The sequence below is a fragment of the Colletotrichum siamense genome (assembly GCF_013390195.1).
Source record: "Colletotrichum siamense strain Cg363 chromosome Unknown KSG_Cg363_contig01, whole genome shotgun sequence".
Classification (NCBI taxonomy): Eukaryota; Fungi; Ascomycota; class Sordariomycetes; order Glomerellales; family Glomerellaceae; genus Colletotrichum; species Colletotrichum siamense.
Genome location: NW_023501014.1, coordinates 1,361,233 through 1,379,776, shown reverse-complemented (window position 1 = coordinate 1,379,776; position 18,544 = coordinate 1,361,233). Strand labels below are relative to the sequence as shown.

The window sequence follows — 18,544 nt, the reverse complement described above, 5'->3', positions numbered from 1 at the left end:
CTGCAGGTCATCAAAACCACAGCTCCCTCCCAGGTTGAAATAACGCAAGCTACCCCAATAGCCAAACTGCTGATCGGTGTTTGAGTTCAAAAGCAAAAGAAATCGCTCATTCTCATGTACTTAGATATTTGAAAGCTCGACAATGACGTCGGGTAGATGAGAGACTCTCCCCTTGCCCGTCCACAAACCGAAGCTCAGCCAAGCCCTCTAGCTTTTCGCACCGTTCATTGTAGGATATAAACACTGCTCGATGCCAAACGAAGAGCTCGTCAAATCATGTTTCACTTCATCCGTGTTTTACTTGCACACTGAGCAGATAACCTTTCTTCGGAGCTGACTACTTGGGAGATGCAACCAACATTTCAAGTTTCGCTGTGCGTGCGTGCTCAAATTACCCGTCGCCAATGTCTTCCATCACCCCAAACTTACATATCTGTAAGGTGTCCTACTGAAAGCCATAGAGACAATCGTATGTCTCCAAGGAAACCCACTTGGTCACGGCAGCTTTAGGCAACTGGGCGTCATATCTAGATGACCTTGTCGACCCCTCAAATGTGGGAAGCCGATGAAAGCTGAGCCGGGAAAGGCCAACAGCATCCCGGCACTTAAAGGCTCCTCCGTCTGATGAAAGCTCAACTAAAGCCACAGCTTCAACAGGATAACATCTGTAAGCATTAACGATAGGTACTTTATATATTCCCTTCCACGCCGGCTCTAGCACGGATAGCCCAACACAATCATACCTCCATGTCCAGTCAAAATGTTCCTCAACTATTTACCGTTTCAGGTAAAAAGACGAAGAAACTTCAATATTTTCCATACAGCATCTCACCTCACCTCGCAACTTAAGTGCCCAGCGAACTCCATCTACCGCCGCTCGTCTCTTCTCCTATCAGTATATACATCCTCATAGACCCCTTGCTCGCTAACCCACCCAGCATCTACTGTCATTAGTATCTCTGACAAGAAGAAGGACCTTGGTTGCACGTTATAGAAACTTGGTTCTCCTTTCAGCAGAAGATCTGACAACCAGAAACCTGCTTCCGAAGGATAGGGGAATTTGCCTCAAAAGCCAGAGCTCTCGGCTGCCATTTCAATGTTTAAATTCCGAATGAAATGACCAACAACTCGCTCCACTGTACCCGACCCTCACGAAGAATAGCTGTCTGATGATGGTTGTCTTCGCTTTCAAGACAAAAAGCAGCCCCCACATAAAACTCATTTCGATATGAAACAGAAAAGACGTGTTCCTCACCGCCGATCCGTTCAGGAGGCAAATTCGGAGAGTGCCCAAGTATAGTACGGGTTGTGATCCCAAGCCCCGACCGTACCAACCAAGTCAAAAGCAACACAGCCGTCAGATTCAAACCATCAAACTCGCCATGAGCCCATCGCAAACCTTGGTGTCCTTCATCACCGTCGCCCATTGTATAGTCCAACTATCCATCCCTCGCATCTCTGCGCTGTCATCCATACAACCTTTACGCATCCCTTTCAAGACCAGTGTACTAAACTTAAGTCATAGAGACAGTCTACTTCACCACCGTAAAAAGACAACTCTGCCCAACACATTGCCCGCTTCTGAGATCAGATTCTAGCGTCATCAGCACGCTTATATATCCACAAAACTCACCACAAGACGCTTCAGTACAGTCAACAAGTGCGCCACCTCAAACTTTCTATATATTCAGCCGTGGCGGATGATTGCACTCCGCAACAGACACAATGCGCGGCGTCGTTTCCCGCATTCAAAGCTGATCGCTGGGCATTGATTAGTGCTGTTGCCGTACTGTGGAGATTCCACCCGATTTTGACATGACTGCATCACACCATGCGTCAACCCCTTCCCTCATCACCGTCTCTCATGGTATATTCCCATTCGTATCAGCCCGAAGCAAACACACCCATCCCTATTTCGCCCCTTCACAAGGTCGTGACTTCCTCTATATCTCAGTCACCCATCCAAGAGTCACCAATCAGGTTCATCCATCTGTATAAGGAGAGAAGCACGTCCTGTGTACACTGCTTATTAGCCTTCCACGAGGACTTGAACAGAGTATCTATGCCATTATATACCCTGCAGTGACCGTTTGTAGACCCGATTCTCCCCTCAGCTTCCCGGCTCTCTCGTGAAATATATAAAAGCAATCCTCATTAACAAATTGATAGCTCAGCAAATATGTTTTTGTGTCTTTAGGTGGCCGCTTCACGTGAGCTATGGAAGATTCTGCTGATATGAGAGCTGTTCCAGTAAAGACAACTGCAGAAACATCCCCCATCAGCACGAATATATGACCAGCGCCGGTGATGTTCGTGTTCTCTGTTACTCTAAACGTATTCGTCGCGCATTCAGTCCCGTTCCAACTTACACGGCAGTGATGTTACGTCCAGAATACTAATTATAGTTGACATAGTCATAAGCATATGCGGTTCAGATGTAAATGGTAGCATCAGCCTATTACAAATCTTCACCGCAGCTGTGATTTGGCTGGCTTGTAAACTGATCCCTCTTCTAGAGCATAAATAGTCGCTCTACACAACGCCCGGGGCGATAGCATTCAAGGACGACTCATAATGTTACTTTCACCAATCTCATTCATATTTAAGCCACGTTCTACAAATCTCTGACTTCATAGACCAGAACAACAAGAATGTGATGTCGTCAAGCGGGTATCGTTTCCAGAATCGCAAGCGTTAGCAAGCCCCTCAGTCCAAGAGCTGCCCTCGTACTTCATCGCACTGAATAATTTAGCTTGGTGACTAACCAATCCCACACCGTCTTTCGCCCCTGTCAATCTCTGCCCAAGTATCCGTCACAATAACAGGGAGTCAGACCCTTTTGAGATATCGGATGCGCGAAGTACGATCCTCGTTATGCTTCCACTGGCCTGGGATAGAAGGACACCGAAGCTGTCAAGCGGTGCAGTGTTCTCATATGAACGATGAAGATATCGCATGGATTGGTTCTGCTAGAAACTTATTTTCACTACGAACTGCCCTTATGTAACCACATCAACCACTAACATCCTTCCACAAGGACCCTCAAAAGCTACCCAGCTTCACCGCAAGCGCTCTACCCCTCCATTGCAAAGACCATATACCAGCAATCGAACATGCCCACTAAACAGAATATAAAACAGCATCCCGCGCCGAACCTATTCTCAAGGACAAAAGTAAACATGAGGACGTCTCCGTTCAGAGAATTCATCACTCCTGCCTTAGTGACTCGTCTTCCACATACCACCATCCATCACAGCAGCTCAACCCATCAGACAAGCACACATCCCCTATCAATGATCTTGCGCCGCTGTTCTCCCTAGCCATCCCGTGTGTATTACCATACCTCCCCTTCCGTCGCTCACAAACATGCACATCTAAAGTCCCAAGTGAGAGAAATTGTCGATTCACAGAAGATCCAGCATCTTCAGAATAGATATGAAAACAGACCAAAAATTGCAATCCTATTAAATTGTCTTAGCTACTTCCTCTACCCAATATCTTCATATTTAAATAGACACCCGGTCCACGACAAACACAGCTCCACCACGCACGACAATCCCATGCCCCTCGGAAGTATACAACAAGCCTTCTAACACACCATATCCTCCCTCACAACACAGAAATAATATGCATTTCCATGACAGGCGAGTGACGAAGGACGGCGGCTTCTCTCAGTGATCATCCACCGTCGTCCACTGCCTGTCACAACCTTCAAGTCAACGCACGCCCATCTCATCGCTGCAACCAACACACAACAAGCCCCCTCTTCTCCATAGTCTTTCCTCATTTATTCCCACAGCATAGCCCACGACCAACAATCCAAGCCTTCTCCAACGCGATATTTGGCAATGCCACATGTTCATCCACCGGCATGCCGAGCATATGTTATCATTCAACAGCGTGGCCCAACACTCTGGCTGATTTGATTTCAGTTCCAACAACATCCACAAACAATTGTGTCTTTTTGCCCAGAAACAATTAAAGTGAGAGCATATTTATACCAGATTGAGTGTTTGGGCGAGGCTTGCAAGCTTGAACTCGAGCCAAAATTCCTGCACACTTTCGTCGGGTCGAAAAGTCATCCATGGATGTCAGTAACTGTCTTCAAAAAACCCCAACATGTGTAGTTCCAGCCAAACAAAGTGTTTACTGATGACCACCTGTCCTCAGCCGTTGGAACACATACCAATACGCCAGGTTCACCAAGAGACGTCATGGTTACACACACCGAGAGTAGGAAAACCTTTAGGTATTAATGCATTCTATCTATATACCAATTGCCCATGTCGTGTTCGCCAATGCTCGCAGAAACCAATCACTTTTCTCCATCCTCTCTGTTGCACCATCATGAGCACCTGCACCCAAGCGGCTGCTAGCCTACTTCACCAGCATCCCACAACTCTCTGACAGCAAGAGATACATCCACCGTCGAGGCCGAGGTTCCCTACTTGGATCTTGTCGGCAAGGCAATCTTGGCCTTGTCGCTTTGCTCCTCGGCAGCGTCCATGTACAGATCAATCAGGCAACCAGCCGACCAAGCCTGTGTGGGGCTCTGTGTGTTGTTAGCGCTGGGTTTCATCACAGCAACAGTGGGAACACTTACGGAGTCGGGGCAGTCCTCTCCATTCTTCTGGGTCAGCTCGGTCAAACCAGCCCAGGGGCTGTCCTTGATCATCTGCTTGCATCCCATGAGTCTTCGAGTGACTTGCTGGAACGCTTCAATACGGTCCGCATCGGAGCTTCTTCTCTCCAAGTCGAACTTGAGCAGGGCACGCAGGAAGAAACCAGTCGGCCAGAGCCATTCCGGACCCTGGTGGTAGTTTCGTCCCTTGCTAGTGGCGAAGTCATCGCTGTCCTCGCTGTTGCGGTAGTAGGGTCTGTAGTTCAGGTCGGCGGGATCAAGCGTGGCCATTCCGGTGGGGCCGCGGAGGACATGGTCAGCGACGCAAAGCGCGTGAAGGGCGTGCGCCGGCTCAAAGAGCTCGGGAGCAGCGCACATGGCGATCGGGAAGTTGGCTCGGAGCTGGTAGTCCTCGTATTCCTTGCCGGACTTGTACAAGTCCTTGTAGATACCACGTCGGTTGACGATCTTGGTGTTGACGTCGTACTTGGAGTCATCGTCGGGAGAAACGGGGACGTAGTAGCATCTCTCAAAGTTGGCACGGATGAGATCCGCCCAGTCCTTGAAGGAGATTGAAGAGTCGTCACCCTTCTTGACGGAAGAGTACTGGAACTTACCCTCAGAGTTGAGCCCCGCGACCCACTTGAGTGTGCTGTAGAGGAGACCGGTGATCTCAACAGCAGCACCGTCACGAGGGGTGCCGGGAACACCCTTGGAGCCGGCGCGAGGGCTCTCACCCATCTTGTCCATCCACGTACCACAGTTGTGTTGGTTGCCGCCAAACACGATACCGGTGTCCCAGTCAACGTTGATGGAGATATTGAAACCCTCGTCGCTCATTTGAGAGTCAATGGAAGGTCCAGCGTTAGCTTCGCGGAAGGACATGCCGGAAGCGTGTCTCTGGAGAGCCTCTTGGATAATGTCCTCAATCGTGCTCTCATGCGAGTAAGCGCGCGAGTCGTCGACGTCAAACCAGGTGTCGTCATATGGAAGGAAGCGTCTCTTGACCTTCTCTTTCAGCAGGTCCAGGCCGTTGGGGGCGAACTTGGTGTAGTCCTGGATGCACTGGAGGAAGAACCAGATGGAGTCGCGAGAGTTGTATCTCGGCAGAGCACCACTGCTGAGCAGGTTGGGAATCATACCGTGCTTCAAGACACTGGCGAAAGCGAAAATGTGCTCCTTGGCCTCGTCGAAGCGGCCGGTACCGAGGTAGAGACCGCGCAAAGAGATGAAGACATCACGGCCCCAACATCTCGCCCACTCAACGGCAAAATGGGGCAGACCAGCAGCCAGCGAAGGGACCAACTTCTTGGGCCACAGAGATGCTGACTTGACCAGGCCCGTCTGCTGCACACTGACCATGGCGAGGCTCTGGAGGAACCACTGTCCTTGGCGGACGTTGTCGTTCATCTGCTCCAGACCGCGCTCCCAGCCAGCCATGTAGAGGGTTCGCATGACCAGGCCGAAGTATCTCGGGAGCAGGAAGCTGGGAATCTTGCGAATCGCGTCGAACCGATCCTTAAGCCAGGCAGCAGGCTTGCCAAGGCGCTCAAACTCTGGAGTCTGACTGGCACGCTCCAGCCGGCCGATGGTGAAGTCCAGAGCCCATTGGCCATCACGCAGGTTCTGGCAGAGAGGGTGGGCTAGGTTATTATCCTTGATGATGTTCTTGAGAATGCTCCACCAGCCCTGAAGACCGGCGTAAACAAGCTTTCCGTGACCGGGGATGTCGTAGCAGCCGTCCTTGCCTCCGCTACCGTCACGCTCTTCAGCCTCACACCTGTAAAGAAGGAAGTTGAGGTCGACGAGGTTCAGGTCCTCCACGGCAGCCTTCGCACCAGAGGTCACATAGGTGTCGAGACCTGCAGAGTGCTCAGCAGTCGGGATCCATGTCTCAAATAGGGCGATACTGCCAGGAGGGAACTTGTCCCGGACGGCGATGATGGTTTCATCGCCCTTGACCTCCATGCGGATACCGGGGACATCGACAACGCGGCTCGGCAGGCCGCGAAGGAGCTTCTTGTCATCCAAAACCTCCTTCTTGGCTTCGTCGCTGGCATCAACCTCAAGCATCCAGCTTCCCAAGTGGCGGGCTCTGGTTCCGCCGAGGTGGACGGCATTGAATGCACCATTGCCGTTACCGTATCCGGGGAATGCAGTATGAGCGATCAAGAAGTAACCCTTTCTAGAATCAGGGTGAACTCTGTGAACGGTGATGTACTGGTCCTCGTGGTGAATGTGAGTCTCATCGTACCCGTCCTTGCCCATGAGGGTGTGGATCTGGTTGAGAAGCTTCTTGATGCCACCGATGCCGTTTCTACCGCCACCGACCTTGACGGGCTTGGAAGACGACTCGGAGGTGTAGAGTCTGGTTTCGTTGACCAAGTCAACAAGCTTGGGGTAAATCTCATCGTATCCCATGACACTGCCAGTTGCACTCGCGCACATGTTGACAAGGGCAGCGTTGGGAAGAGTGTCGCGAGCGTCGCGCTTCTGGGCAGGGGTCTCGTTGTCGTGAGTGCAGTCCATGAACAAAGCCTGGACTGGCACCGGCTTGATCCTTCTGATGATCTCTCTCGAGGAGGGAGCTCCGTTGAGCATGTCGCTACCCTCTTGGGAGGGGCTCATCGGGCTCATCGGAGACTTGCCGTCGGGACGAGACACTTCATCAACCTCGAAGCTGCCAATGGGCCGACCACCGTGTCTGTGTACCAAGCGACTTAACTCGCCGGTGCTCCATGCCTGCATAGCCTCACGAATCAGAGCACTCAAGCCCAGCCTCTTAACGAAGACGTAGTCCATCTCCTCGGAACCACTGAAAAGCTCGGCCACGACGTACAAGTCGGGTCTCACGCGGCGAGCCTCATCGAGGATATGTTCAGCCACATGAATGGGTGTGGAGTGGCAATTGTCGATGCGGAAACCGGCAAAGTACTTGGCCAACATGCGGGCATACTTGGTCATGTACTCCCACAGGAAGGGACTGTCAGATGGGCCCTTGCCATAGCGAAGCTTGACGCAGTCGCCCCAGACAATGACCTCGCGTCTGAGATACACGCGAGAATCGGGACCGGCATTGTCGACGAGGGCGTTGCCTCCCCAAACCCAACCGTTGTTGACAAGGACGTTCTCCTCGAGCTTGTTCTTGGCGGTGGTGTCGTTCTTGGGCAAGCGAGTGAAGTATGTCTCGATGAGAGGGTTCTCCTTGTTGATGACGCCCATGCGCGGACCGTGTTCGTCCATGCGGCAGTACTTGATGCGGTTGAAAAGCTGCTGCAGGATCTCGGTGATCTCGGCGTCGTACTCCTTGTAGAAGGGAAGGTTGACTTCGTCTAAGACAGAGACAAGCTTGGACCTGGCCGCAGCCTTCCTGGGGCCGCTGCCCTCCTCACCCTCGTACCGTCCAAAGATGGCAGACAAGAGTCCGGAAGCGACGCTAGGGTCGATCTTTCTTCTGAAGCGCTCTCCCATTCGATCACGGCCTTGGAGACCGTTCTTGATGAGGAACTCGGCTTGCTCCTTCAAAGGCGCATCCTTGAGTCCAGTGACGTTCGTGCCCGCAGCTTGGTCAGGGAACGTGGTCTGGCCAGCAACCCAAGCTTCCAGAGATGCCTCAACATCGCGCTCGACGTCAATTGCGTAGTACTCCCACAGTCTAATCTCAGAGATGACATGCTTCTTGATAGCTTCCATAATCTTCAGCAGATCATCATCAGTCTTGACCTCGGTGGGAAGACCTAGCTTCTCGAGGTTGTCGCTCAGCTCCAGCAGCTTCGTGTCCAAGAGCCAGGCAGACTCCAGCCAAGGCGCCGTCACGAGGTTGTAGCCAGCCGAAGGGTGGTCCTGCAACCAGGCACTGTTGTGCGCCGTGTGGTTCAGGACAATGTCGGTCAAGCTGAGCATGGAGTACTGCTTCTCCAAGCTCTCGACCAAGCCCTGGACATCCTTCTCGCCATCAGGGAAGCAGTCGGGGTCCCAGCCCAATTGGTCGTACAAGCTGTAGGGAGAGTTGGAGGCACCGCGGACCTGCAGCGGGGTGAAGTGGATCATGTTGTATCCACGGTCGCTGATGCCGCGCAGGTGCTTCTCCCAGTCGCCCGGGTACTTGCCCATGAACTTGCTGATGACGGAGAAGATTGAGAGGGCCGGCAGCGGCAGAGGCCTGCCGTCGAGGCTGAGGCGCGGGGCGACATCGATGTAGTAGAGCGGGGTCTTTTTGTTGGTGGTTTCGGTCTGAGGGCTCGAGTCCAGCTCCTCGGCGAGGTCTGGCAGCTCAGCGTAGGTGGTGTAGAAGGCGTAGGCGCCGGCCTGGAAGATGGGAATGGAGATTTCGATAGTGCGATTGAAGTCGGGCACGAGTCTGGGCCGCGCATGAGCTTCAATCCTGTGGTCAATTGAGGAGCAATTGGTGGTGAAGCTTACTTGAACTCGCGGAACTGGTCTCTGTGGAACTCGGCGCCCTGCTCTGGAATGTTGACCCACAGACTGCCATGGCGACAGATGGAGGAGGTGCCCTCAATTGCGAAGCGAATGGTTACAGGGTCGTTCGTCTTGGGAGCGAGGTAAACATACTCGCCGGCGACGTCGGGAGAGCCATCGTCGTTCAGAGGCAGGAGGTAGACTTCGTTGGACATCATGGTCTTTGGCACCATCCCTCAGATGTTGTAGGAGGCAGCTTCGTGCCCCGCGGACAGATCGGCGTAGGTAGACTGGGTCGCGGGCAGCGCAATGACTCGAATCATGCACTGCACGGGGGGCGAATCCGCTCGAGGAAAAACACGCCGATCCGGGTTGCAGGCGACAGGGGACGAATTGGCGACGGACGTCAACGCCAAAGTCTTTGGAGGGTATCTGCTGCTTGGAGAAAACGAGGGAATTGAGGAAAAGAGAAGGATTGCGGTCAGAGTGTGGCAGAGGGAAGAAAAGAAAACACGATGCTGAGGTAGACGATAGCGACAGACAGAGCAAAAGGTCAGCCTGGTAGCGTGGTAAGGTAGCTCTTCGAAAAAGGTATGGCGGGGTGTCAGTGGCAGCTCAGGAATTGGCGAAGGACGAGCTCAGCTCACCGGCCGGAAGCTGTCGCACAGCAGCAGCAAACCGAAGAAAGGAAAGGACTGGTCCGCGGGAACTGCTCCGGCCAAGGAACTTTTTCGAGCGAAGGATTGGCAGACGGGCAAGTACTTGCTGCTAAGCTGATGGCGGTGTCTTTGTTCTTTCTTTCGTAGAAGCAGCGCTCAACCCATCTCGAGGTACATCCATGACTGCGCTGGACCTTCCATGCCTGCAGTAACCTTGCCAACTTTAGCTGCTGCAGCTTGCTTGCTTGCTTCTAGGCGGGCAGCAGCGACGAAGGTGACGGCACCAACAGGAAAGAACCCAGGTCCAAGGCAGTCCATCAGCAGAAAGTCTCAACACGAACGATGGCGGGGCGAGTCCTCCCCCATACAAAAACATGGGAAAGATACATGGTCTGAGATTTGGAGCTGCCAAACCTCCCCGGAACGGATAGCTTCGGCGGGGACAGCACAGAGCGGTGGAGCGCCCTAGCGGGGTTTGAGTTAGCGCCCAGAACCGCGTGGAGCTCGGGAGACCTGCCATCGCGATCTCCATGATTCCAGACCGCGAATTCCCACTTTGTCGCTGCCATGGATCGCGATGATAACCAGTCCTCCCAATGTCAGCATTGTCAGTGGCCATCCGTGCACCGTGTTCCATATCGTGCAACATGGGCCGCAACTGGGGTAGGAAAGCGACATGCCGGGGGCGGAGATTCACCAGAGAGGCCAGGCCCGGCCAGGCCAATGCCAATCGTCGCAGATATCCATGTTTTTTTCTTGCGTTGCGACTCTCAACAGTTTGAAGCGAAGCATATTGCCCCTGCTGCCATCTTTGGTCTATCATCGCATCGGCTCGTGTATATGTGAAGTCGACTATTCAGTTCTGAGCAACGCATAGCTCGTTCTTGGTGTTAGTGAGAACTATGGTAACTATCAATCAATGCATGAAATGGCGTGGTGCTGTGCTCTCTCGGCGCAGATTCCGGTCCCAATTGATTCTTGACTGGTCGGTCTGATTTGTTGTTATGACAGAAGCAGACTACGGCACATTTCCATCCCCCGGCCGAGAAAAAAAGAGGTTAGAACCATAACAGCTCTCATCCCGGTGCTGGAATGACGTCACCAATCCGTCCCGCCGCATTCTAGCGCCTGACAGCATGCACAGACGCGGTTTCATGCCCCTCCTTCCTCGTCCTGTTTCTTGGTAGGCATTTCCTCGCACTTATTTACCATCGGTGTGGAAGCCACGCGAGACAGGCCACCCTTACCTCGGACTCTATTTTCACATTGGTTTCGTCAGAAGAATGATTTTATCGCCTCTCCTTCTGACTCCGTTCGGAGAGTTGTCACTGCGATAGGAGAAGACCAACCGACTCTAATGTTGCAGTACAGTAGCTACGTAGCGTGAAAACTTTTGTTAAATGTTTTCCTCGTAAATGACAAAATTGATCAATACCTCAGCTCGGAAACGGATCGAGTTCTGTTGAACATCGTAACCCCGGTGGTCAGAGTTTGGGAATATCGCAACCAATCATCCGCAACACGTCAAGTTCGTCCGGAAAGTCTCCGATGTGGCATAACTTTAGAAACTCTGGCGCATCGTCAAGAGACAGTTGTTCTTGCTCACGGTTTTCGAAGAACGTTCGGATAATCCATTCCTCAGTCCTTTCCACGTCACTCGCATCGACCGATACGCTGAAGAAGCTTGCATTTCCCCCAGATGATAGTGAATCGACGGCTAGCACAGGTCGCATGAAAGGAACTGTCTGGTGGTCAAAGAATTGCTCCAGGGTTTCGGGAAACTTTCGAAGACTCCATCGCAAGAGAAGTATATCGTCAACTACCACATAGATTGTTGGTGGGCTCGGAGCTCTTTGACTGGGGATGCGGATAGATCTGTCCCCGATGGCGACGAGAAGTCTTGCAGCTTCTTTCCGACCCAAGGCTCCATGAGCAATAAACGACTTTATAACATCTACAGCTGATGGTGCCGGGAGGCTTTAATTACGTCCATCCGAAGCTCTTCTTGTCTCCGAAAGCAGGAAATCGCGCCATGCAAGCATGATGCTGGCCGAAAGATCATGCCTAGCAGTTTCCACAGACTGCATAGTTTGCAGGCATAATCTCATCAGCTCGTTTCTTTGGACAAGACTCTCTCGCGTCTCTCTCAAGGGCACTGACGGATATGCAGCTGAGGAGGACTCAGACACGCTATCAGAAAATTGCAACAGGTTGGCTGAAATCTCGTCAAATTCCGGTTTGGTCGCTGGTGACCGTCGCCTTATCTGCGATCCATCAGATGAACGGCGGGAAGCGACAAGACTATCTCTTTTGTGTGTGTCTTCTAGGTTGAAGCTCGGCTGCTGGTACTGATTCTTATGATTTCCAATAGCGAGGTTATGTTGCGGCGATAATGAAGTCAAGGAAGGTCCAGGGAAATCGATCCCGCGTCGGGCTCTTTGGTATGGGCTCAGAAGTCCGATAGAATCGTCGGCAGCGCATCGAAGGACCAGAGGGAAAATTTCGTCGTTGGATGCTAGCGAGATATCCTGTTTGTGTCGGTTGATGATTTTCGTGACCTTTTCGAACACAGGCCCTTCTTTGCTCAAGGCGACACACCCAAGAACCAATACCGCTTTGACGTACCTAGAGAATACGACAGCGGGCGGCGGCATGTGTTTGCCAAATAGCTCATCGGCATCTTCGCTCTGTAAAAAGTCGATTGCAGTTCTGTGAATAAAAACCAGAGAAGTGCGACGTGACTTCCAGGAGCTCAGTTTCTCAACATCACTTCGTCCAGGCCGGACGGGTGTTCGCAACGGGCTTCGGGTTTCCAATAGTCCCGCAGTGACTGGGTATAAGGTTTTGTAGGTCCGGTCGCACACCTGCACAAGCCTCTCCACGGCTGGGAGCGTGGCAGGCCCAGTGAAGGTCTCCTGTGTATCGTCATCCAATGCCGTTGCGAGAGTAGCAATGCTACAGTAGTCTCCGGGTTGATCCATGAAGCTGACAAGCTGAAAGCTGAGTGCAGCTTGCTTGACATATCTCTCCGCATTTCCTCCTAACCTTGACCACATGTCTTTGTAAAGCTTCATAAGGTCTGGCGGTAACTCCATGATCCGCTCGTACGTGTCATCCCATGTTTCGTCAAAGTCCTCAATACCATTCTTGACGGTCTTGAGAACCACGTACACCCAGATGAACACGCCATTAGCCTTTTCCAGAATTACTTCCGTTATCTTTTGCAGCAGGCCATCATCTTTCCGGGATCGAAGCGATATGTTTTCGAGAAAGTCGATCGTATACTTGTGGATGTCTCGTCGCGTAAGATCTTGCATCCTGAACGTTGGCTTAACGTCAAACCTCTGAGTAAAAACTCCTTCGGGGCGACTCGAGACACAAAGCTTGACCCCGCATTGAACGACCAGCTTGTCCAAAAGCCTGAACAGCTCATCCATGCCCCCGTGAGGTACAGCCAGCTCATCAAGGCCGTCCAGGAGTATGAGATATCCATAAACTATTGACTGGAAGGTCTTGAAAAGATATTCTTTTAACTCTTCCAGGTCCCAGTCTGTCTCGTCTCCCTTTTGCCGAAGGTTAGGTTGCCAATGTAGGAGTTGGGGTACGATACTAGTCTCTATGCTCTAGACCTAGCGCTCCCCGCAAAGTAAGTAAACTTATTAAGTTTAATTAATTAATTAATTAAGTATAAAGCTATCGCTAGTTAATTAAGTTAAGTTTAAGCTTTAAACTTAATTAATTACTTTAACTTTTTTAATAGGGATTATAATATAGATTAAATAAATATTTTATTACTAAATATCCTTACTCTTTCTTATTTTTCTTTATTTACTTTCTACTTCTAATAAAACCCCCCTTAGTAAAGTATAAATTACTCCTTTTTACTTATTTAGTTTCTTCTTTTTTTTTTTAAGTTAATATTATTATAATAAACTTAGTATAATATTCTCTAACCTCTTATTTTAGTTTAAGTATTAAGTAATCTCTTTAGAAAGTTTAAAATTTATTTTTTAAGATTTTCTAGAGATCTATATTAAATCTATTATTTTACTATTATTATCTTCTATCTTTATTATCTATTAATATCTTTTAAATATATTATAAAAATAAAGGTATTATTAATATTACTTTCTCTTTTATTTTATTTATTTTATACTAAATATTTATTATATTAATAGTCTTCTATTTAATTCTTATCTTTTTTCTAAATATTTTTAACTAATTTTTAAAGTTTAGATTTATTATATTATAATTTAAATAAAATAAAAACTACTTCTTATCTAATTATTTTTTATTTAAAAACCTTTTTAAAGTTATAATAAATAATAAAATATATATATAAGAGTTAGAATTTTAGAGAAAAAGTATAAAAAAGAGGATAAATTAGATAGGAAGCTATAACTAATATTTTATTCTCTACTAGCTAAATAGTTAATTAGAAGCTAATTATTAAGCTTATTATTATTATAATCTTAAAAGTAAATAGATTATTTTTAATATTAAAGTAATTTTATTTACTTTAGAGTATTTTAAAAAGAATTATACTAAAAAGATTAAAGTATTACTTATTAGCTTAGAAAGTTTTAAAAGACTTAATAATATTTTATATAAGAGATAGTATTTAGATTGTATTAGTTTAATAAAAGATTATATAAAGAGTATCTAAAAAACTATTATTTATTTTATTATAGATATTAATTCTTTTTTTACTATTTATAAGAACCCTATTTTTTAAAGTATAATCTTTAGTATTAATATAAAGCTAGAAATATTACTATAGTTTACTATATTAATAGTTTTTAAACTTAATAGTATTTAGAAGTATTAGAAAGAGGTTATATAATAAGAACTTCTATATACTAACTTTAAAATCTATTTAGTTTTTAATCTATAGATTTCTTTAAGTTAATAAGCTATTATAAATATTACTATATATTTTATTATTAGAGAGAAAAGTCTTTAAATATATTTAATTACTATAAAGAAGTAACTTAAAGCTTATAATAATATTAATTTTATAAATACTTTTAAAGAAGTTATTTAAAATTAAGGTATTATAAACTAAATAAGAATTTTAATTTCTAATAATATAAGCTTAAATAATATTTATATAGTAAGTTTAATCTCTTAACTTAATCTTTCTATAAAGAAGAAATAAAATATTTAAGTTAGAAAGATTTATTATTTTAAGTATATTTTTAACTTTATATTAAAAGCTTTTTTATTTAGTAAAGATTTTAAGAGTTTTAAGAGATAGTTAGATATATATATTTTTTTATAATAAAATAAAACTAACCTTAAGTATTAATAAAAATTTAGCTTTATTAGTAAACTTTATAATATTATAAAGTTTATAAGAACTTTACTATAATATATATAGAGGTTTAAGAATTTATTTTATAAAATATTAGAGGGATTTAAGTAATTTAGTAATATTCTTCTTTCTTAGTAAATATTTAGAGAAGTTAAATTAATTTAAGATAATATTATAAGATAAAACTCTATATACTTTATAATTAAATATATAATTTATTTTAAAAATAAAGTTAATAGCTTTTATTCTTTTTAGAGTATTAAAGATCTTATATTAGTTTAAGATATCTTAATTTTTAATAATTAGTTATAATTAATAGAGATTATAATAATCTTAAGACTTATTTAGAAAATTATATTTTAAATATAAGGTTTTAGATAAAATAGTTTATATAGTAAACTTTAAGAAGTAATTATTACTATAAAGTATTTTTTAAGTTATTTTAAGAAGTAGAAGATTTTCTATAATAATATTAGTAATAGGAATTCTTAAGATCTTAAATTAAAAGAGTTATAAGTTTTTTTATAAGAAATATCTTAAAGATTTATTTAATTAGTATATTAATAAGTCCTATTATATACTTAAGTATTATAACTATTTTAAAAATAGCTTAATAAAAGCTTTTTACTTATTTATATTTACTAAAAATATATTAATAATATTTTTAACTTAAAAAAAATAAATAGTAATAATTAGTAATATTTAAAGATTTTTATTAATAATAGATAGAAGAAACTAAATAAATATTATACCCTAATAGAGAAGTTATTTCTATATACTACTATATTACTCCTCTATTTTAGTTTTAATATAAAATATATAGAAAAGAACTAATAATCTTTTTATTAATAAGAATAAGTATTTAATACTAAGTTAGTTCTAAAAAGATATTTTAATTAATAATATCTTTCTAAAAAAGGGGAAAGTATAAGAAATATAAGCTAATACTTAGAACTTTATAATTTAAATAACTTTAAATAGTAAGTTTAAGTAAAAACTACTATATTTAAAGAAAATAAGGATAATAAAGAACTAAATAAATTAGAGAAATATTTAAGTTTATAGAAATAAACTAACTATAATCTTATTAATTAGTAGTTTATTTATAAAGAAGAATATCTTTACTTAAATAAACTAATATTAAGTATACTAATAATATTTTTATAGTTATTTAATTATAAAAAAGTATTTAGTACTATATCTCTTACTTAGATTTTATAGAAGCTAGTAATAAAAGTAGAAAAGCTAGAAATACTATAATATATAAAGTAATAATATAAGAAGAGTATAATCTTACTACTTAGTAGGTTTAAATAGCTTTATTTAGTAATTACTTATAATTAATTAGTAATTAATTAAGTATAGTATTGCGATATAGTAATTAAGTTAAGTTTGAGCCTCAAACTTAATTAATTGCCTTGGGGTGGGCGCTGTCCAGACCTAGTGAAGCAGAGAACACAAAAGGCTGTGAAAGCTCTGCTGCATTTCTTTCCCGGGCTTCCAGAGAAAGTGGGATATTATCTTCGGCTCTTGATTCCACTGACTCAGTGCGTCGATGGTGCGCTTGTCAGAAGCTATAAATTTCATCAGGGTGCTCTTGCCAGACCCCGGCTTTCCGCTGACCCAGAACAAATCGCAACCGTCGCTTCGAAGCCATTCCAGGAGACTGGCATGTGAATCAGATGGAACACCACCTCGAGGATCTTCCATTTCGTAAATCCATTCGAAAGTCTCGTCATGTCTTTGAGGAACCCTGTTCTTTCGCTCGTTCATGCCTGCATATTTAAGGCTATCCAAAAGTTCCAGATAGGCTTTGTCATCCGCATTGGTCGTCTCTAGATTATCGAATCTCGTCAACATAACATTTCGGGTTTCTGCATGTTCGGCAGTGATGTGATCATGAACATTCTTGATCAGGTTCTCAATCGCACCTGACCGGTGTTCGTAGACGGTCAAAAGTTCCTTGTGATCCTGGGCCAGAGTGTCGTAAGTTGAGCGATTGAGATTTCCAGATCTGATGCACTCATCGAATATCTGGACCATCACGGCTGTGTCCATAGCCCCGCGCGAGGCCTCAAGAAGGATCTGAAGTTCATCAAGACGGCGCTTCCGCCGCATCACTCTAAAAGTCGACATGATAGCTCCTCGTAATCCATCGTTCCTGGGCGATGTGTATTTGATCTCTTTTTCCACGTCTGTCGTATACCGTATGCACTCAGCGGCAATGCGCCGAAGCCGGATTTCTGATTCTGTGGTTGGAGGCCGCTGCGCTGTCAGCAGCCGCTCCACATCCATCGATGTTTCTCGGACGCGTCTAGCATTCGTCTCGAGATTGATGTCGGAACTGCCGGATTCTTGAATTTTGCGACACAGCTTGATGGTCTCCAGGCCGAAGCTGATGACCGTCATCACGTTGCAGGCCAGGCTGAAGGCTTCGAGGCCCGACATTGTGAACGTGGATCGGTGTGGCTTGAGATGAGACGAGGGCGGATGATTTTTTATTGTTGTACAAATTCCATTTGGGCGTGGACCATCGATTCAAATTCAATGGCCAGCAAGAATCGAGGTGTGAAGAAGTCAGCTCTCACAAACGATGCCAGAGAAGGCGCGGTGTCGTGGGAACTTGAAATCATCCGTCAGCAAGTATTCCGGGGAATTCGACGAAAGGAGCGGCAATTGTGGCGCCCCCAAGGTAACGGCCAAGTCATTGGCTGTTGCAAGAGCATGTACAACACCCAAGTCTGGCGTCTCGGCTGCAACTCTGATTGATCAAGAAGTGCGAAGTCCGAGGCGTGGCCCAATGAATAAGACGCCAGAGCATCCCTCTGGTCCTTGGGTTGTTTACGCTGAATCTGCCTTGCCTGTGTTCCTCGGCTACGATTCGGGTCATCTGACTGCGTACAATCAGGCAACACTGGGAATTAGAACGGCACTAGGCATTGTGCATGCATCACGTGAACGTGAAAACAAAGTGCGAAGGTATTCCGAAAATCAATACTTTAGAATTCAATAGGGTTATATTACTCGTTCCTGGAAAACCACTCAGCGGCACTGGACTCGTCAGCTCTACTAAAATTCCACTAGTGCAAATGAACAGAAAGCTTACGCAAGAAACGTACTAAACAAGTCAGCGAGATCATTCAAAAGTCAAGTTGAAGGGGGTTCCACCTACACCACCGTCACCACAGTTGCGTTCGTTTCCGGCAGGACGAGTGCAGTCACCACGGTAAATATTGTAATCGCTTACAGGAGCGCCGGGTACATCGCACTATGTTTACATGAGCTCCCCATGTCCGCGTAGTCAATCTGTCTAGGTTGGGCAGGGCTTACACAGAATTGGTTTCTTCCACTCTCCTAGTCAGTCGTTAGCAAATGCAGCTAATAGCGTACATGATTCACTCACGCATCCAAACCGTGTCGAAATGCCGTAAGACGTGCACCAGGCTCCGTAGACGGTAGGAGCCGAGAGCGCAAGGGTGCAAACAACGCTGAAGAACTTCATAGTGGGCGGATGGGGTTATGTACAGAGAA

At 45.7% G+C, this 18,544-nt stretch overlaps 2 protein-coding genes across 2 annotated transcripts; both read right to left on the bottom strand.

The window, feature by feature from the left end:
• Positions 1 to 4,444: 4,444 nt before the first annotated feature.
• On the bottom strand, positions 4,445 to 9,255 carry GDB1 (Glycogen debranching enzyme; the record flags this gene model as incomplete). The annotated part of the gene is made up of 3 exons (XM_036632195.1): positions 4,445 to 4,552; positions 4,604 to 8,981; positions 9,044 to 9,255. 3 exons carry the CDS (start codon positions 9,253 to 9,255, stop codon positions 4,445 to 4,447), a joined length of 4,698 nt encoding a protein of 1,565 aa, XP_036501838.1.
• An 8,800-nt stretch (positions 9,256 to 18,055) lies between these two features.
• Positions 18,056 to 18,515, bottom strand: CGCS363_v000345 (uncharacterized protein; the record flags this gene model as incomplete). The annotated part of the gene is made up of 5 exons (XM_036632194.1): positions 18,056 to 18,064; positions 18,120 to 18,131; positions 18,186 to 18,281; positions 18,344 to 18,367; positions 18,417 to 18,515. 5 exons carry the CDS (start codon positions 18,513 to 18,515, stop codon positions 18,056 to 18,058), a joined length of 240 nt encoding a protein of 79 aa, XP_036501835.1.
• Between the last annotated feature and the right edge of the window lie 29 nt (positions 18,516 to 18,544).